Below are 21,740 nucleotides of genomic sequence, written 5' to 3'. Positions count from 1 at the left end.
AGTAAGTCAACATCAGTGTCAAGTTTAAACTTAATGTCACAGAGTGGAGGAAGGGAAGAGAAAGAGCAATGGAAAGACAAGAGATAATGGAGAAAAAATAAAATGGGCAGGGTGAAGAATATTTCTAAATTAATATTTAACAGTTTAACGATTTAATAATTAACATCCTACTAATCCATTAGTTACAGTGCTATAGCATAGGGTTTAGAGTGTGTACATATATTCCTGTGGGGTGTGTAATAAATTGAAGGTTCCACCATAATAATAATAATAATAATAATAATAATAATAATAATAATAATAATAATAATAATAATAATAATAATGAGTATTATGAAATTTGTGTAAACAGTTGTCTAATCACATGACCTTGGGGGAGAATATATGTAACTTTCTTGTTTACAAGGCATCATGTGTACAATTTACAATATTCCGTATTGACCCAATTTTGAACTTGGATTCTTGTAAAAATTCTAAACATTGATTTGGCTGCTCTTTGCTGGTTCCTTCATGTATCTTCCACATACAATAGAAGGCTAAACAAAGAACTATAGGTTAAGCAGCCTGTAAAGATGACCCGCATCCCGTGATGCAGTTAATTAATCTGGGCAATACTTTTAAGAGGCCATACTGAGGACATAGGAGGTGTCCTAGAGAGGATCTACATCTCCAAACCCTCCAGAATAAGTGAAACCTATATTAGATATGTTTCTCATCGAGTCATCATGTGTTTCTCATTGTCAGTGGTTCTCCAGCTCATGTTGTGAGATCTCTGCTGAACTGGAGGAGTTGTGGAATGAGTAGATTACATTTACATTTACAGCATTTAGCAGACTCCCTTATCCAGAGCAACTTACATTTTGATCTCATTTTTTATACTGAGCAATTGAGGGTTAAGGGCCTTGCTCAGGGGCCCAGCAGTGGCAGCTTGGTGGACGTAGGAATCAAACTCACAACCTTCCGATTGGTAGACCAACACCTTAACCACTATGCTACCACATCCCTGTATGGTCCAGATGAGTACTTAATGCTGAATGCCACTGGTCTTTTAGACCCACTTCCCAGAATTCCATTTGCACTTCCAAGATACACTACCTCGCCATTGGGCATAGCTGACCAACTGGTTCAGTTGCCTCAGGAGTGGCAAGGATGGGAGATTCTCCAACCACATCTCAGCCTGGTTTTACATCATATTTGCCAGTAACAGTGTGCACTCTGCACTCCATCTCTTCAGAGCATCAACATTTGGTATTCATTTGCCAGATCAATGTTTCATTGAAAAGCATTCACATTTGCTCAGTTGGTCACTGCATGTCATTCAGCCATTTCCTTGCCATAAATCCAAATATAATGATGAATCTGTTTGTTTTTGATGTTCATTCTCTGTGTTCCTGCTCCTTCCAGTTACTGTTCTTGTACTAATACAGGCACAGTGTAAGGAATTTTATTGATTAGTTCTTTTATTAAGTAAAGATGCAGACCTGGTGGTTTATTGGCATAACCCAGGGTTCTTAAGTCTTATTCCAAAGGACTCATATGGGTGCAGGTTTTTATTCCAACCAGGCAGAAGCCACATCTGAGTCTTCTGAAAACTGATAAAAACCTGCACTCACATGAGCCCTTTGGAATAAGACTGGAGGACCTTGAATTACACCAATAAACCCCCAGGACTGCAGCTTTACTTTACACCTGATGCTACCACACCCCCTCCTCTCTCACATGACTGTAGATTATTGGGTTTTCCTGTTTCCTGTCCCAATATACTCCTTATTATCTTCTGATTCTCAGAAGTCCCTGTATCAGCTAGGGGTGCGGGTTACTGTGGGTCAGCAGTGAAATGGTATTTGAGCACAAGCTAACGAGCTAGAGAGTCATTTTATCCCATATATATTTACTCTGTTTTCTTTTTCTTTGTTTTAGCTGTGAAGTGAGTATGTTTGTAGATACAAGCATAGCAAAGTCAAACCCGATCAAAAAGTGAGTGAGCTGGACTTTATAGGACGTACTATAAAGGAAATCTCACTCACTCACTCATTTTCTACCGCTTATCCGAACTACCTCGGGTCACGGGGAGCCTGTGCCTATCTCAGGCGTCATCAAGCATCAAGGCAGGATACACCCTGGACGGAGTGCCAACCCATCGCAGGGCAATAAAGAAAATCTATGCAATATAATAAAAAAGCTATGTGCTTGAGGGATGTGGACATTTTTTATGAGTGAATAAATTAGCTGTTGCTAAAAATGAAAAGCGAATACAATTAAAGGGGATGTCGTCTTCTTTTATATCCAGTCCACTTGTTTCCTGTCTCTGTCTATCGCTCATGCTGCTACACACATACAAGAACACACAGATGTCTGGCATTTATTGTTTTTTGCCTAGAATTAATGCTAACAAAAATATTCATTATAGTTAAAGAAAAGGACAGAAACTAACAAATATTTGTTTTTTATAATAATAATAATAATAATAATAATAGGGATTCATTTTAGTTTTATTTTGTCCATTGTGGTGTGGGTTTGTAATACTGCTGCATGTGTCTTTGTGTAAATGTGCGTATGTCTGTGTATTTCCTCACAAAGCTTCATATAGCTTTAGGGCATGCAATTTTTTTGGATCTCGTTAGTTCATTCCTGTCACCATCTTTTTCTCGTGCTTCATCTCTCTCTCTCTCTCTCTCTCTCTCTCTCTCCCTCTCTCTCTCTCGCTCACACACACACACACACACACACACTATCTTTCTCTCTTGGTCACTTGCTCAGTTCCTATTATTTTTCATGCTCTCTCTCTATCTGATTTTTTTGTGCTGTTATTAGTGACATCACAACCACCTTATTTTTATTTATTTATCACACATTCCATTCCTTGGCTTCTACTGATTGTTTAAATTATGTTGTCTATTTTGTTTATCATGCTTTCTCTCATTCCATAACTTTTGCATGTGAGCGTTTTAATGTTGTGAGCGGTAGTGAAGGGGAGTGGATTATGAGAGGAAGAGCGCAATCACCATAGTAACAATGCCATGACAAATATTCATCAAGTCTTTAAAATGAAAATGTATCTCGTAATATATCTCGTAACGTGAATATTCAGATAAAGTGAATAAGACCCACTTTGTGTATCCACAACATGCCAGGTCATGTTCTGTATATACTGTATGTGTCTACAAGCGTTTGTTCTTCAGCAAATCAGCTCACGTTATAAAAAAGAAGATCCCTTTCATGGAAGGGTTTACAACTTTGTTCATCTTCCTTTCCAGAACTCATTCTTCTTGCTGTTGTTTCTCTATCCCTCTCCCTTTCGCTTCCTCTTCCATGATTGTGTTGCCGCAGGCGACACCGTTGTGCATCGTCCCTCGCCTTCCCCTTCACCCCCCTAATCCCCCCTGTCCCTGTCACCTTCAATTGGGTTGTGAAAGAAGATGTAGAGCCTGGGGCTGACAGAGAGAGAAAAGAGAGAGAGAGAGAGAGAGAGAGAGAGAGAGAGAGAGAGAGAGAGAGAGAGAGAGGGAAAGGCAAGCAGAGCCAGACAGATACACAGACCAAAGGATACATAATAAAAAGACAAATAACCACCAATAATGGCCTTTTCCAATTCTTTTTTTTCCTCATTTTGTCAACCCTTCTATCTACATCTTTTACCTGATATAAAGGCAAGTAAAATAAGTTTGGTATGCCTAATTAACTGGCCACTGAGAACCCAGAAAGACAGAGATTGAGAAAGACACAAAGTAGCTTAGAGAGAAAGACATGTGATGCCATGCTGTAGTGATCTGCACTGAACTACCACAATTTTTGTGTGGCAAAAATGAAGAAAGCTGAAAAGCGTTAAATCAACATGACTAGCAAAGTAAATATTCTAGAGCAATTTAATTTTCAGTCTTATTCTGAATAAACATTTACGAATACATCTGAATAAAGAGATTTGCCCCGGGATGTACTTCTGATGCAGATTTTCTTTGGTGTAGTACATTTAAGCAGCTCCTAGGCATTGCTTGATCATATAAATATCATAAACAAAAAAATGATGACTTTAAGACTGTATTTTCTTATGATCATCTACAATGTACCAAAAGTTGTATATGGGCACCTGAGCATGTCATTCCGGATTCAGATTTTAATAAGCTTTACACTACGGTGACGGTTTTCACATTAGTTTTAGAGCGTGACTGTAAGGATTTGTGATCTTTTGTGAGGTCAGGCTATGATGTTGTGGGAGGAGGTCTGGGGTTCAGTCAGTGTTCAGTACCAAAGGTGTTCAGTGGGGTTGATTTAAAGCTCTGGAGGCAGGACACTTGAGTTGTTCCTTTCCAACGTTGTCAAACCATGTCTTCATGAAGCTTGCTTTGTGCACAGGGGCACTGTCATGTTGGAAGAACAGGTTTGAGACTCTTAGTTCCAGTGAAGTGAAATTTTTCTCTTTCTATTTATCTTGGATTTTTCAACATAATATAATATTGACCGTTTTCCATGTCCATGTAATTGCTGACCACGCCCATTTCAAATAATATTTTTATTCCTTTGATGGATTAAAAGGAGTATTTATTCATGTTTTTCTGTTGATTGCTTATAGTCAATTCAAGAATAAACTACACACTCGATAATTGATAAAGGACTCTTGAAATATGCAGGATGAATGTGATCGTAATCTTAAAAACTATCTTTCTGTTTAATATGTTTATACAGTTTTTATCATTTTGTACTATTCTCTTCTCAGGGAGAAATGCAAATCTAAGCTCCAGGGCCTGCAGTTTGGCCTGCTGCCCCAGCTCATGTGCACACTTAATAAAAATAATAAGTATAAGATAATAGCTAAGGCTCCTTTCTTGCTCAGCACACTGGGCTCTACAGCTAAGGCATCCTCCAGCTTCCAGTTTTGTAGTTGCGTATAAATGCACCAAAGTTCTTTCGCAACTGGGAGGACGTGGACACTGGGAGAGGCAACCCAGAACTCAAAGATGGCTCTCCAGCACAAAGACTCATTCTTGTAGCCAACAAGCTCAGCGGAGCACCAAACCCTTGTGATCAAAGAACCATATCCAAAAGAACAGGCTACAATGTGCATACAGTAAGAGAAGGATGTGTTTGAGAACGAAGGGAGTAGATTCCAGATGACTCTTGGAAAGACATATAGAACATGTATGTATTTCAGCTTCATCAAAAATCCACATATGATGTCCTGCTAACTTACAAAACTTCAATGATAAGGTGAAGATCCAAAGTGCCCTCTATGTCCATCCTGAGCAACAATGAAACACATTATAGTCGACTGCAAAACAAGCCTGACACAAAGCGAATACACCTGACAGCACAACATTGCACTCATATGCCCAACAGCATTGATGGAAACACAGCAGATTTCACAATGGATTTGCTACCCCTACCTTCTGAACTACATCTGTTTACATTTGTCAGGGAAGACCAGAATGATTCCAAGCTCCAAACAATTACAGTGGAGACTGGAAAGCTGAATAATGCATGGCACTGGAGGAAGTAGGGCTAGAAGCTCAAATTGCCTCAACAACCTCAGGCCAGACCTTAATGTAGGACTACTCTTTGTGCCTGTATATCACAGAGCCATAGGAAGCTGCAGTGGATGAGGCCTACAAGCACAAGATGCTATGAGAAGATGCTAATGAATTCAAAGCAGTGGATTAGCAAGCAGTGTTTACAGACAATTGTGGCATTAGAGGTTAGAGGGCTTTGCTGGTGTGTCCCACAGGTAAGCGTCATTTCTAAATTAATGTTTGGTTTGCTTTCTGTTGCTGAAAGCCACTGACTGTCCAAGGTATGATTAAGTAACTTCACTGAGTATGGTATATAATAGAGGCATCACTTTCGAATTCGGTCTGTTGCTTTTAGAGTTTTTGCTGTCTGCATTCCCAGCTTTGTTTTTGGGTAGGGGGATAGCACTATAGCTGATTCAGCTTTCTTTGTATCTCTTGGTGCTACACACTCTTTTTTCATGTGTGGTGTTTAATTTGTGCAACTATGGTACAGGCTGTTGTAGAAGTTCAATTCAATAATTTGTGTTTTCGTTAGCTTAATGCTATCAGGTGTGTGGTTGCTGTTGTTGGAAATAGGAAGTACTTAACCATCTGGTTATAATCTAGTATCTTGCAGCCAGTTTACATTTGGTTGCGACTGCTAGATTATGTTGGTATAGTTCCATATTTTAACTGAATACGTTTAGCTTGTGTGTGTTGCTGTGTGAAGTGCTGTTTGTGCAGTGAGATTCGCTACTTTGTGTTCCTGTGTTTCTAGTGAACGTTCGTTCTGGAGATTTCATCAGGTTTGTGTGGCTGTGCCAAGTGGTCGTTTGGCTGTCTGGTTAACGTATTTTTGATTTATGCATTATTATTTGTCAGTTTAATTTATTTTTGTTCTTATTTGGTTTCTTTTCTGAAAGCAATGATTGACTTTTTGATTTTTTTTGTTTTATTTTATTTTACATTTGTCTGACATTCTGTGGAGTATTTAAGTTTTAAGATTTAACATCTTAACAATTAAGTTTGTTTATAGGAAATGTGATTTTTTAAATTGCGTTTAATGTATTGTCGTGTTTGTTAGTTGTATTGGAGTCATGCAGATTGTATCTTCCTTATATTGTGCTTTATACAGAAAGCATATATAGACTATACACTATACTGTAGAATATGCTGATGATACCACTATACCACTGCTATGCTGATGATACACAACTTATCTTCTCTTTCCCACCCACAGATACCACAGCTTCTGTTCGGATCTCAGCATGTCTAGCAGAAATTTCATCATGGATGACTGCTCATCAGTTAAAGCTCAATCCTAGCAAAACTGAACTGCTGTTCATCCCAGGTGATTCATCCCCAGGTCATGATCTTGCTATATCCTTGCACAATGATCTGATCTCCCCTTCAGCCACAGCTCGCAACCTTGGGGTAACCTAGACTGGATTACTGCAACGCACTGCTGGCAGGTCTACCTATGAACGCAATCCGTCCTCTGCAAATGATCCAAAATGCAGCTGCCCAGCTTGTTTTCAACCTGCCAAAGGGGCTGCCCGCACCCTCCGATCTACCAGCACTGCTCGACTGGTTCCACCATCTCTCAGGGTAAGAGGCAAGTATACTACAAGACTCTTCTCTGTTCTGGCACCAAGGTGGTGGAATGAACTTCCCCTTGAGGTCCGGACAGCTGAGTCACTGGCTATTTTCAAGCGGCGGTTGAAGACCTACTTATTCAGGAAACACTTCAACTAGCACTTCTTTCCCTATCTTTTGCATTTAAAATAAATAAATAAATAAACAAACAAACAAATAAATAAATAAAAACTTTGACACTTTTCCATTGTAACTTTGAACAAATGTTTTAAACTCATGGTATCTTAAGTATGTAACCTAGTGAGCCAGCATTAATGTATTCAATGCTAGAGATTTAAGCACTTATGTACGTCGCTCTGGATAAGGGCGTCTGCCAAATGCTGTAAATGTAAATGTAGAATATACTGAACATAATCATGTCCGGTACGCATAAATGGAAACTGGAGTACAAGAGAATAGGAGTACATAGTGAGTAGTGTTAATGGTATATGGATTCATATATCACATCACATGATTCTAGAGCTCTCGTATGGTGGTTTAACCTACCTTCTCAATCCGCATATGACGCTTGACCATGCCCTTGCTGCCACATGCCACCACCCATCTGGCCAAGCAGAGGTAATCTCCAAACACCGTCTGTTCCCTCAGCCTGTGGACCACTATTAACTTGCCACCTCTGATTTGCAGTGCCAGATACCAATGAGTTCTCCATGCGTTGGCATACTTCTTGAGATAGAACCATTGGAGCAGGGTGTAATCCAAAGAGACATTAAAGATGTGCACCAGTAGGTGAGGGTGAGAACTGCCCACTTGATGGCCAGACACGTCTTCTCTATTGTGCTGTCTTTATTCTACCTGGGTTCAGGTAAATGATGATGAGGTGGCTGTGTACATCCATGCCTAAAGCAGTCTCAATGTTTTGCTTAAGTTTGTGGGACTCCCCTCGCAACCTGTATTTAATGGAATGGCAAGATCTTGATGGAATGAGCTGAGGTTTTAAAGCTCCTTGTCTTTGTTGTTCTGGGGTCAATCTATTCTCATTTTTGTTGAATAAGCAGGTTTTTGGTTTTGAAGGCAAGCATCATTGTCATATAATCAAACCATATAATGAATTACTTTCAGAGGTCAAATGGAACTCAGAGGTAGACCAGGAGCAAATGAAATGACATGTAATTGAACAAGCACCTGAGTGGACTGTGTGGAAAGAAATGGACAAACTGAAGTTCTTAGCAATGAGCATGGAAAAGGACAGTTGAGAATCAATGCTGACCAGGGGATGAATCACCTTGGATGAACAGCAGTTAGTTTATTAGCTGATTAGTTAAGAGCTACAAATGCTGTTCAGGTACAGTATGCCTAAAATAGAAACTTTGTGTAATGTAATATGTTCCCTAAGAGTCCCTGCTGTAATCAATACATACCAGCTGCTATATTTATAATGGGACTTTACAAGGAAGAAGAATACAAAAGGGAGTGGCAAATAAATTAGGTGTACTCATATGACTTACAAGAATGAAGATGACCGCACTTACAGAAACCTTGCAGCAAAACAGAAACTAACTACTAGACATGAATAGTGACTCAAATGTACAGCCTACTCTTAAGAAGAACGTGTAGTGAACACATCCACTCATAATGATCATATAAAAACAAGATACAACAAGCCCTCCTGACTCATCGATGTCAAGGGGAAACATGTTATGTAACATTAAAGTTACATGCAAACTCAGATGTAGGTTACACACCAAGACAGATTCCTACTCCAGGACTTGTCAAATTTACCCGGTATTTGCATAAATCAGTTAATTTTTCTGTGTATTGTCTTATAACAATTGACATTTCAAGTAGCTTTACAGAAACCGAGATAGATTTATATTTAGATCGTAAGGATACAAGGTAGAGTTGATGGCATCAAAGAAAACAACCTATGACGACATGAGGGGAAAAACCCATATGAGGAACCATAATCCAAAAGGAACTAATCCACTACTGTGTACACCTCATAATGCTTGTATACGTCATTTCTCTTTTCCAACTGTGCAGTATCACATCAACCAATACTACATGTCTTGAAGGCATGTTCAGTATGTGCATCATAGTCTTTAAGATAACAGCATTAGGTATTATACAAATCTACAGTATCTAGTGAGATCTCTGACGTTTTGGCTTATATACTGTTTCTCTGAAGTTTTAACACACAAGTGTTGCTTAACAAGCATGACCATGAATTGCAAATCACCAGGTCCAAACATGCAAATTAAGATTTTAGAGTGAATCAGAAAAAAAAAAAAACTTTGTTGATGCATATTATTTCATGTTTCTCATGTATTTCTCATCAAGTGAGAAAGAGACAGAGTTTTGCATTCCTAACCTTTATTGCTGCCTACTGAACTGGTTTTTCCAGCTTTGAAGAGACATTTTTTTCCTCTCCATTATGTCTGTAGATTTCTGTAGAGTATATATATCTATATATCTATATATATACAACCACTTACACCAGCAGCTTGTAATATTCCCCTAACAAATTGATGCAAACTATTCAAACAGTTAGATGGTATATATGTTGTTCTGCGTTGCAAACCAACCTGCTTACCTAAATTAGTTCTCTACAGTCACGTGTGGATAAAAAAAAAGTGAGTGCTGTGGGCGGGGTTTCACTTGTAACTGTGTCACTACGATTGGTATTGGCTCTAGGCTCAATCTCAAACCCCTTTCTCGTGAACATTTAGTGCACTGCTATAAGCCCGAACCACACCGTGTGTAGTAAACCTAAACAGGAACCTATTAGATGTTTGTAATTGGTCCTTGAGCCGAAACTTGCTTCGTTTTCCTCGACTATTTTCCTCTTGAACGAAACTTGGGGTAATCAGAGTTTCAGTGAACTTTACATTTGGCGCTTGTGTTGAGTCTTTGTGCATTTGTTTCCTTGTAATCGCTCAACAAACGACTTGGAGAGGATGCAACGTTTCTGCTTTGGTTGGTCTTTGGTTCGCTCTTGCTTGGTTTTGCTCGGTGAGTAATAATGACTTAAACAAACGTTATCGACATGAGAGAGAAAAGGCGAACATTTCTAATGATTGACGTAGTTTAATAACACAAACGGTGCTCGAATATAGGCGCTGAACCTGTACTCTACCTCCTACCTGTTATTTACCTGAGGCGGTACCACAAGCTCCTGGTGACTTCATGAGTTATTTAATAATGATGCCTTATTATCATTAGAAATAATATAACTTGGTCTATTAACGTTTCCTGGAGAAAGAGGCAGAGACCTGGACAAAGAATCTACAGGTTTTTTTTGTTTATTTTGTTTTGTTTTCTGTGTGTGTATTAATCCAAATGTGGGGATGTGGTAGCTTAGTGGCTAAGGTGTTGGGCTTCTGATCGGAACGTCATGGGTTCGAATCCCAGGTCCACCAAACTGTCACTTGTTATCTTGAACAAGGCCCTCAGTTGCCCAGTATCTCTGGAAAAAGTTTGTCTGCTAAATGCCGGAAATGGATCAAATAATTTCACAGAAAGTAGTGGTTTGAAGCATAAATGGAGTCATTGTTTATGTGTATGATCATATAAATACATCTAGATAATTATAATATATATACAGAATTCATATGTGTATGTAATGTAAGCATAAAATACACTAACAAATGACCGAACACATTTGAAGTTCAGGTTAGAAACCTGGTTTTCCATTAATAAGAGCTTCGTGTTAATGTTTTCTTAAGGCTGTATCTCTTGTGTTCTATTTTATACACGAGAATGTGTGTTTATGTCGCAGGTTTTTGGTATGAGTTGTTTTAGCTTGTGAGAATTGACAAGTTTTTCTTTTTTTTTCCCCTTTTCTTGCAAAGGACTTTGGACAAGTCATGCACAAGGTAAGTTTTTGTGTGTGTGTGTGTGTGTGTGTGAGCGAACACTGGTCTGCCTTGGAATGCTGTAGAGTCCCCTCAAACACGAAAGCATATCTCTTCACTAAATTCTTTTTCGAATTCTTCTTAGTTTAGAAAATATATTTGTTAGTAATGCTGTTCATTTGCATTTGGGTCCAGACATTCACCTTCTATTTACATGTGCATAATGAGCACAGGTGTCCAAAAAACATCTACTGTACCAGACCTGCTGTGTTCCTAAGAAAATTGTAGTTGATCTATTAAAAAGAAAAACAAAAAGTTTTGTTAAAATTTAACTTGAACTTGAGATAATGTTCAAACATGTACTGTGATTTTCTCTTAGCAGACACAGTCATGCTCACGCTAGATTAGGTTTAAGTTACAGGTCATGTTATCAGCGTCATTCTGTAGCCTGATGGCCGTTTTTCATACACAATTTTTCATACACAACAAAATTAATAGGTATCTAAATAGTTGCTTTTATGTCACTGTTTATTGATAGAAATGCTATACAACTCAGTCGACAAGGAATTGAGCAGTGAGTCTGATTTATACTAGAATCATATCCGCTACTTAAATGTCATTTGCATGCTTATGTTTCACTACCTCAACATTTAAAATGAGGTCAAATATAGATATGTGATATGCATGCATCAATTGTGAGGTCACAAAGCTTGTGAAGCCGCAGACCCCCATTAAAGAGCTTCACCACGCAGACTAGCCTAGAGGAAAACCTGTCTGCATTTTCAACTTATTTTTTATTCTGTTCTTTAGCTAATCATGTGACCATGAACTATAGGAACTACAGATATATTAGGTGTAGGATTATATATATCATACACCTAATATATCAAGATTGCAAGAAAAATCAGTGCAGCTTTAGTCTGCATTTGCATGTGCGTGCAGGTTTGTGTCCCCACAGGGCAGTGATGTAACCTGAATTACCAGTATATGGATTATGACCTCATATGTGAAGAATATACAGTGGATTCCGAAAGTATTCACACCACGTAGATTTGACTCTGCATGGATATAATATAGTTAATATAATTAAACTCATTAATCTACAAGGGAGGGGGGCACGGTGGCTTAGTGGTTAGCACGTTCGCCTCACACCTCCAGGGTCAGGGTTCGATTCCCGCCTCCACCTTGTGTGTGTGGAGTTTGCATGTTCTCCCCGTGCCTCGGGGGTTTCCTCCGGGTACTCCGGTTTCCTCCCCCGGTCCAAAGACATGGATGGTAGGTTGATTGGCATCTCTGGAAAATTGTCCCTAGTGTGTGATTGCGTGAGTGAATGAGTGTGTGTGTGTGCCCTGTGATGGGTTGGCACTCCGTCCAGGGTGTATCCTGCCTTGATGCCCAATGACACCTGAGATAGGCACAGGCTCCCCGTGACCCGAGGTAGTTCGGATAAGCGGTAGAAAATGAATGAATGAATAATCTACAAGGAAGGTGGATGATTTTCTTGGATATTATTTTTCTAGCTCTCCAAGCGTGTATTTGGGCAGTTTATCCCAATTTTTATGCCAGAGCTCTCCAGCTCGATCAAATTGGATGGCAAGCATCTGTGAACTGCCATCTTTAGGTCTCTCCAAAGATGCTTGATTGGGTTTAAGTCTTCTGGAAGGCTTCTGTCTTGTCAAGGTTTGATTTATAGAGTGCTGCAGAGTAGGTTGTACACCAACAAGTTCTTGGATTTTGGACTTTTAGACTGAACTTGAGTTATTTTTTTGCCTTCCTGACCAAGCCTCTTCTTTCCAATAGATCTAATTTGGTCAGATGGCCAGCTTTAGGAAAATTGTTCCAACCTTCTTCTATTTCAAAATGACAGGAGCCACTGTGGTCCCAAGGACACTCTAAGCCCTCGGTGCTTTGCCTCAGTTTGGTCTTTGGCTCGATTTTTGTCCTGACAGCGCAGTTAAAGACCCTGATAAAACCTGGAGCATGCCTTTCCAAACTATCTAATCTAATCACATGCACCAGGTGGATCCCGGTTGTGTTTTAGACACCACTCAGGGCTAATTAGAGCAAATGGGAGGCACCGGATTACTATTGGTGTGGAGTCTTTTTTATTTGCTTAGAGTTTTTATTTGCTTTTACTTAGCCATTTATTTGCATATAAATTGCTAAGATTGGCTGTGATGTCCAATCAAAAACAAATCAACAGTACAATAAATGTGTGTCAATGTGTGTTCTGTATGTAACGTGTCTTATTAACGTAGACCATGGATGTTATACTACAGGTTACAGAATACTGACATAATGTGATATACTGTAATGTTGATATTGTGCCGGTTTGACTTTTCTGAAATATTACGGGTGTTAAAAGTAGACTGACTTATTTTTCAAATGCGTGTTGCAGAATGCGGCCAGCCGCCTCTACAGAGCAGGATAGTTGGAGGATTTGACGCTGGTGAAGGTCACTGGCCGTGGCAAGTCGATATACAGGTACAGTAAATAATGCAATGTTCTGGTTAGATGTGTTTAATTTAAATCTTTGTTTTATGATGCATCACATATCACAGTTTACAGTTATTATTATGTTGTTCTACATTGCATAGGCTACATTAGGCTTCCTTCGGATCGGACCTATATTCGTCAGGAGTATAAACAAATCTCAGGCTTAAACCATTAGCATCATGTGCGTGACCCGCATACAGTGATCATAAAGTGCAGTAATCCATACAAATTATATGATTTGAAGTTTATCAATAAGAGCTAATCTCCTGTCTACATTTTAACACACTTATGAGTAGGGTTGGGAACCGAGAACCGGTTCTTATCTAAAAAGTCTAAAGTTTGGATTCATTTCCAAAGCTACAACAAATCTACCCCGTCTGAGAGGGTTTTCTCCACAGCTGGAGATACAATAAGCCAGGAAAGGTCTCGTCTTCTCCCAGAGAAAGCAGACATGTTAATTTTTCTATTATTATTCTATTTAATTGCTAACTGTTTTGCTAAGTTGTAATTCTGGATGTTAAATTTGATGTTGGATTTATTTAAATTTAAATTGATATGAATTGAAATGCTCTGTTTAAAATATTTAAAGAGTGATTAATAAACACAAATGGAATTGTTTAAGTATTGTGCATTATTTTTCACATTTCTTTTATTATGTAATCGGAATCAGAACCGGGAATTGTAAGGCAGAACCGAAATCGGAACCGGAAAATTTCTTTTGATACCCAACCCTACTTATGAGTATGAGTAGAATACAAACTCTGGTATTTTTTGGATTTTCCGGATTTTCATAAACATGAACACACCTCAAATTTCTTGTGTAAAAGCTCTTTCTTTGTCCTTGTGTCAAATGTAGAAGACTGCTGAGTCTTGATAGGTTAAACCGTGATGGGTTGGTGCTACTTTTATTTACTTTGGTCATCCATGCACACTAAGGAATTCACAAAAAAAACAAGTTTAGAGTGACAAATGAGTGTTATTGTTTATTGAAAAAGATCACGCTTTTGTCGACTTTTGTAGATCAGCTACAGTGAGATGTACAATGTGGAGTGTACGCTGTAGTTACAGGATTAAGGGGTGTTGTATGTACCGCCTTGACCCCTTAACTTGGTAAGGGCCGAAGTATCCATATTATTTTTTTTTTTTTTTTTTTTTTTTTTTTTTTTTATTATCTATTTTTTAAAACCGTCTTTTGAACCGTCTTTAGCATACGATCATGAACACTTTCTGCTAAGGCCTCCCTGTTTTACAAATTTAACACTACTTCATGCTAATAACAATGGGTGTAATTAATAGCACAGTATTTCCTATAACTGAATGCTTTTAGATAATTGACCTGTAATTAAATACAAACTGGGAACATTATGGGATGTTATTCGAGAGTAGATGTTATATTTTTGCTTTGTTTTGCACATGGTTTAAGAACTAGTTTTTCTGCTTAAAGTGACCACATCCATTTTCTGTACATACGCACATATATACACACAGTCACATCCGAAATTTTTGGAACAGCAAGACTCACCCTCATGATTTATACCCTCTATGCACTGAAGACACTGGTTTTTGAGATCAACAGATGAATATGGGCATTGGATCATAATTTCTACACCTTGGTACCCTTTGTTTGAACCCACCCAATTTTCAAGTGTTCAGAAATACGGTAACATGTGACTCACTGGTGTTTCTTGTTACCCAGTTGTACATCGGTTGTTTAAATGGCTAATAGGTCTGAACACCTAGTCCTGAGATATGCCTAAGAACACTGCATTTGTTGTTTTTATCAATATTATGGCAAGAGAATGGTTTAGTCTGAAGCTGAGAATACATAATACAACAATATTGAATGTAGTGGGAAAAGTAAGACACTGGTGTAACCAGACATCGAGCAGATACAAACCTCTCATCAGCAGTAAGAAACAGAAGGCCATATTGGAATTTACCAATTGGAATTTTTCTTTACTTAAGAAATAATGATGAGCTTTTAACAAAGTGATGGAAAGGTGAAGTGTGGTGGAAAACGCATAGGACTTGGTAGCCTAGTGGTTATGTCTACTTTTGGAATACTGGTGTTGGACTACTGATCGGAAGGTCGTGAGTTTGAATCCCAGGTCCACCAAGTTGTCTCTGTTGGGCCCCTGAGCAAGGGGACTTGGTAGCCCTCAATTGCTCAGTTGTATAAATTGTAAGTCACTATGGATAATGGTGTCTGCTAAATGTAAATCATTCAAGATGATTTACATTTGAAAATGATTTATTTGAAAGCATTAGAAGTGCAGTTTCTTGTCTCTCCTTATTGTTGAGGTTGATGTTGATTTGGGATTTAGAAAGTAATTAATAAGTAAGTAGACCAAATTAATAAGTAGACAATACTTTCTAGAGATAGTAATTATTACATTAATCTAATTAGACTTGTTGAAGATGTAATTTGTAGTTAGTAATTAAGAACTATTTTAGAGTAAATTCTCAACTGTTATAATATCAGAGGTGAAACCTACAAAACTACAATTTGCAAAGAAACGTAAGGCAACGCAAAGCATCTGCTCGGATGTAAGAGCACGGCCGCGATGGCTCATGTAAGGATGGATGAGATTATGGATCTTATTGACTGTAAAGAAAAACGGTACCGCTCAAATAAAAATGCATAGGGATATGATCAAAAATCCACTCTGGGCTCAAACGAATTAATACACACTCTTCAATTAATACAGACTCATCAACAGGATCGTCCATAAAAGGACACGCCATTTCATTCATTTTACATTTACGGCATTTAGCAGACCCCCTTACCCAGAGAGACTTATATTTTGTTTTAATTTGTACAACTGAGCAATTGTGTCCACAAAAGCTTGGTGGACCTGGGATTTGAACCCATGACCTTCTGCTCAACAGGCCAACACCTTAACCACTGAGCTACCACATCCCACAATCTCTTTGCTGCTCTCTGCGTAACTGAAATGTGTGCAATGAATGAGGTGTTTAAACGTCGCTGCCTCTTTAAAGAACGGGAGGAGACCGACAGAAACTCTGGGTTTACCGAAGAAAACCTGCTCCCGACCAGGTTAGGTTCACATAGTAAGTTACTATGGTAACTGACTCTGAGTATAAGTTACCTCTCTTTCAGAAACGGGCTTAACTTAACCTGCTTTCTCGGGTTTAACATACCTCCCTTTCTGAAACGGAAAAGCCAGAGTTTCCATCATTTCAGGGTTAACTTACTCAGAGTTTTAACTTAACCTGATTTCTGAAACAGGCCCCTGATCTTTTCTCATTCATCATTTGATCTCCAACCCAAATGTTTTCAGTGTCAAGTCAAGAAGCTTTTATTGTCATTTCAACCATATATACTGTTGTAGTACACAGTGAAATGAGACAATGTTTCTCCAGGACCAGGGTGCTACAAAAAAAAAAAGACAGAACTAAGGACTTAGTAAGTAGTCCTAAATACATAAGTAGTCCTAAGTGCATCTGTGCAACCTGGTGCAAACAGTGAAGGACAAGACAAAAGGACAGAGAAGGCAGTGCAGGACAAAAGACAGTGCAAACAAAAAATACAAGACAATACAAAAAAGACTATAAATAGAAACAGTGCTGACCAGCCATAAATACTGTGTTCAATCAATATTGCTTGTGCAGAAATACTGGAATGAACACTGTATTATTAATAGCAGCAGTTACATGAGATATTGTAAAGTATTGTGCAAAACATCAATCAATGGAAATGTATTGGAAGTGTGTGTGTATGGTGTAGGTCTGTCAGTCCACACAGTTGATGTGTGTGTTGTGCTTAGTACAATTCAGTTCAGTTGGTTCCGTAAAGCAAAAACAAGAGAACTTTGTATTGGAATGGTTTTGTTAGTAATATGTTTCTGGAATAATGTATCCAGACTTCAAATGTATCTTGCCTAGCTTCATTTACATGTGTAGGAACATTTATTTTTTTATTTTTTTATTTCAGGTAAATTATTTGACTAAATTCATGTTTCCAGCATTTGGTTTTTGGTTGCTTCTGTTTTCCCTCACAACAATGAACAAGGCATTTTTAAACCAAAGAAAAGTCATTGTTTTAGGTTGTAGTCAGATTGGTGTTTGATTTTGATATGAGAGGTCAGAGGGAAATTGGCCAGACTGGTTTGAGTCAGTGTAATAATCAGTGTTTACATCCATGGTGAGCTGAAAAGCATCTCAAAATGCGCAACTCAGCAAACCTCGAAGTAGACTAGCTACAACAGCAACAGACATCATGTTTCTGTCCTTTCATCAAGAACAAAAATCTGAGGCTATCCGAGACAAAGACTAACCCAAAATGGGCAGTTCAAAATTAGAAAAGAAAAATCACCTGGTCTTTTATCAGTTTTCATCTGTAGATTGTTGATTTATAATACACATTATATAACTATTGAGTTAAGGTTTTTCGGGTATTTTCCACATCCATTTTGAGCAGGTGCATAAAATCCATTACAGAGACACGTAACCTTTATAGACAAACACTGGCAATAGAAAGGGTCACAGCGGAGAACTGGGTGCCCTTAAATGTGGTCTTGCATTAAAATGCCTTAAAGGTGGGGTGCACAATGTTTGAAAGCCAATGTTGACATTTGAAATCACCAAAACAAACACGCCCCTAACCCAAATGGGTGTCACCCCTGTTTTGATAGCTCCGCCCCGCACATAAATAGGTAACCCAGGCAACTATTATGGCGGAACCTGCTGGGGCAGCTGGCCGAGGGGATATTTTTTATCAATAAATGAACGCAATGAGTAATACTATGGTGATACAAATGTGTTTTTGTAGTACTGTGTGTTGTACCGTGAAAGGTTTAGCTCTGTTTCACGCGGAAGACGTTCAGTTCTCTCCAGCGCTGGAAAGCTGATCCTATATTAACACGGGTCCTACTTCTTGCCTTATTGTAAGCATTTTTTCACTTTTTGTTTTTATCTGCCATGTCAATGTTTCGTTCGCTTTCGGCTAACGTCAGACATGCGCACTGAACACTCTCTCCGCCGCATTTTGACAAGACACGCCCCTTTCTGCCCATTGGCTACACGTTTGTTTTGTTTGTTGGCCCGACTCAGTTTTCTGAAGCATTTCTCAAACAACATGCACCCCACTTTTTAAGATGAGTCAGTTGGTCTATGACCAATCTATAGCTCACCAGCCACAGTTATACTATTATTGTGACAGAAGCATGTAGCAGAAGCAACAGCATTGCAACCACCAAAATTTTCCTTAATACCATATAATGTAGGTAAGCCTTATTGAAATGTTTCGTTCTCGTTTTCATTGACATTTTCTCAAATCTGTTGTGTTAAAGTGTTTTTAAATAAATATGTTACAGCAGCTGTAAAACTATCAATAAATCATTTGTTTACAGGGTTCGTCAGGACATTTATGTGGAGGAACACTCATTTCTGAGACCTGGGTTTTGTCTGCAGCTCACTGTTTCCCAAAGTAAGTTTCCATCCTTTTTTTTTCTTTTTACTTGAGATTTTTCCATGCAGCAGAATTCTGTCAAATCTATCGGTTCTTTACATTGTTTAGTTCTGAATGAACAGAAAGCTTACATCTTTGCAGGAACCTTTTCCTTTTACTAATATACAAATGCAATCATGCTGAATAAATGACTGTTCTGGATTTTAGGTGTATTCAGCACATCTGTCTTTGTCTCTCACTGTGTTTTTAGTCCTTCGGACACGTCCCAGTATGTGATCTATGCAGGGCGTCTGCAGCTGAATGGCTGGAACCCGTACGAGTCTACGCATCGGGTTAATCGTGTGGTGGTGCCATATGGCTACACGGACCCACAGCTGGGCCAGGACATAGCTTTAGTGGAGTTGACTACCCCAGTCAGCTGGTCTAATCATGTCCAGCCTGTGTGCCTTCCTAATGCAGATGTCTCATTTCCTGGAGGAACCATGTGCACCATCACTGGCTGGGGAGACATTAGAGATGGAGGTGAGTGCGGTTGGGGATGCTAGGCATAGAGGTCAGTGTGAAGAAGGAAAACATCAATTAAAAACATGCCGAGTGAGTTTGAGTGCATGTTTGTATTATTAGTTGTATTATTTAGTAGAGTAGCGATTTGTAGCGAGGAACAGATAACAGAATTTCATGCAGAAAAGAGAGGAAAATAAGAAAAAGCAATTTAAGGCAGGTTTTTGGGCAACGAACTACACATTACTAAGGTTTTATTATGTTAAATCAGGAAGTAAATAGAGGCCTGAAGGCTCTTGCTCTGTTGTTGTTTCTCCCTGTTTGGGGTTAGCACAGCAGATCATCCTAATCCATCCTGACCCTTACTTCCCATGTTATCTAGGCTTAGGCCTGGTACTGAGAGTTAACCCCTCAGTGGCTGGGTTGGTTCCCTGTCCAGAAATCAGTCCACAGGCTATAGCAGTAAGAGTGCAAGAACCTGTTGCTGGACTACCAGGGACCTAATGCACTGCTCTGTAATAAGTCTAATTTTGTTGGAAGTTGTAGGAGATGGTTAGAGAACACAAAATAGGAATGAGGTGAGAAGATATGGCTTTGTGTAACATTTTCCCATCTTCTGTCTCTGGGTCTAGTCTCTTTGCAAGGGGTGGGAACACTGCAGCAGGTGCAGGTGCCAATCATCGATCAAGCCGCCTGCCAAGACATGTTCCAGATCCAAGCCACAGAGCAGGTTAATATTCGCTTTGACATGCTGTGTGCTGGCTTTCAACAGGGGGGAAAAGATTCCTGCCAGGTAAGTGTGTGTGTTTGACATTTATGCCTGGAAATACATGCTTGAATCTGTAGACATAGTTTAATGTGGGTATTATACATGGTTACTTTCGTTATAGAATTTTCTGAAAAAAATTAAAATTTCTCCTTAGGGGGATTCTGGAGGACCGCTGGTGTGCCAAACATCTAGTGGCATTTGGATGCAGGTTGGCATTGTGAGCTTCGGCCTGGGATGTGCCCAGCCTAACCGGCCGGGAGTCTACGCTAGAGTGTCAGCCTTTTCCAACTTTATTCAGAGCAATGTCCAAGGAATACAACTGCGTAGCACAGCAGATCACAACTGGACTGGCTGGCTCATCATACTCACCAGGACTGTAATCGCACTAACTATGGCACAGCTTCTGAGATAATTAACTGTTCTGAAACTTATCAAATACCAAGGGAAGGATAAATTCACAAACCTCAGGGGACATTAATAAGAGGCAATGCATAGACTGTGATTCTGTTTTTATACTGTATATTGAATAAAGTTTTTTACTTGCCTTTGCCTTCTGTGTCCACTCTGTGGAATGTGCATAGCTAGTTTGATTATAGAAACGTAACAGTTTAGTCATAAGTGATATGCAGTTTGCACCATTAAGCTCCTGGTCAGACTATTTTAGGAAATCTGTAAGCTGCAAGATATGACAACAAAAAGTGAGAAAAATAGGTTTTAATTGTGGGTAGAGAGATCAAGTATTTATTGATTTTTTTTTTTTAACTATATCTTACCTTTTTAACTTGTAACTTGTGATTGTTAAATAAAGAATTGTGTACAGTGATTGGTTTGTGTGTGTGTGTGTATATATATATATATATATATATATATATATATATATATATATAAATAATATATACAATCACACACAGCAGGTAAAATAAGTATTGAACACCACCATTTTTCTCAGTAAATTTATTTCTAAAGGTGCTATTGACATGAAATTTTCACCAGATGTTGGTAACAACCCATTCAATACATGCAAAGAAATCAAACCATAGATGTCCGTAAATTAAGTTATGTTTAATAAATGTTAAATGACCCAGGGAAAAAGTATTGAACATGCTTACTGAAACTTATTTAATACTTTGTACAAAAGGCCTTTGTTGGTAATGACAGCTTCAAGATGCCTCCTGTACGGAGAACGAGTTGCATGCATTGCTAAGGTGTGATTTTGGCCCATTCTTCCACACAAACAGTCTTCAAATCTTGAAGGTTCAGTGGGCCTCTTCGACGAACTCTGATCTTTAGTTCTTTCCATAGATTTTCAATTGGATTCAAGTCAGGTGATTGGCTGGGCCATTCTAGCAGCTTTATTTTCTTTCTCTGAAACCAATTTAGAGTTTCCTTGGCTGTGTGTTTGGGATCATTGTCTTGCTGAAATGTCCACCCTCGTTTCATCGTCATCATCCTGGTAGATGGCAGCAGATTTTTATCAAGAATGTCTCTGTACATTTTCCCGTTCATCCTTTCTTCAATTACAGTTGAGGCCAAAATTATTAGCCCCCTTATGAAATTAGACAAAACTCTTGATTTCTCCATGGAAATGACCATTAACAACAAGTGTTTTA

The 21,740-nt window shown here is 38.8% G+C and overlaps 1 protein-coding gene across 1 annotated transcript; it reads left to right on the top strand.

Moving 5' to 3' along the window:
* Positions 1-9,829: 9,829 nt before the first annotated feature.
* Positions 9,830-20,674, top strand: zgc:92313 (uncharacterized protein LOC436869 homolog). The gene is made up of 7 exons (XM_060863913.1): positions 9,830-10,091; positions 10,931-10,954; positions 13,332-13,417; positions 18,802-18,878; positions 19,111-19,382; positions 19,994-20,154; positions 20,285-20,674. The coding sequence occupies exons 1-7, from the start codon at positions 10,037-10,039 to the stop codon at positions 20,540-20,542; spliced, it is 933 nt and encodes a 310-aa protein (XP_060719896.1). The 5' UTR covers positions 9,830-10,036; the 3' UTR covers positions 20,543-20,674.
* The last annotated feature ends 1,066 nt before the right edge of the window (positions 20,675-21,740 follow it).

The sequence above is a fragment of the Tachysurus vachellii genome, chromosome 2 (genome assembly GCF_030014155.1).
Source record: "Tachysurus vachellii isolate PV-2020 chromosome 2, HZAU_Pvac_v1, whole genome shotgun sequence".
NCBI lineage: Eukaryota > Metazoa > Chordata > Actinopteri > Siluriformes > Bagridae > Tachysurus > Tachysurus vachellii.
The sequence above is the reverse complement of the archived record's forward strand: the minus strand, read 5'-3'. Positions and strand labels throughout refer to the sequence as shown.

Bases quoted from the DNA above. Each gene is read 5' to 3' on its own strand.
- zgc:92313 (XM_060863913.1), top strand. From the start codon at position 10,037: ATGCAACGTTTCTGCTTTGGTTGGTCTTTGGTTCGCTCTTGCTTGGTT. The intron at 10,092-10,930 runs GTGAGTAATAAT...TTTCTTGCAAAG, and splicing joins CTCTTGCTTGGTTTTGCTCG to GACTTTGGACAAGTCATGCA. The intron at 18,879-19,110 runs GTAAGTTTCCAT...CTGTGTTTTTAG, and splicing joins GCAGCTCACTGTTTCCCAAA to TCCTTCGGACACGTCCCAGT.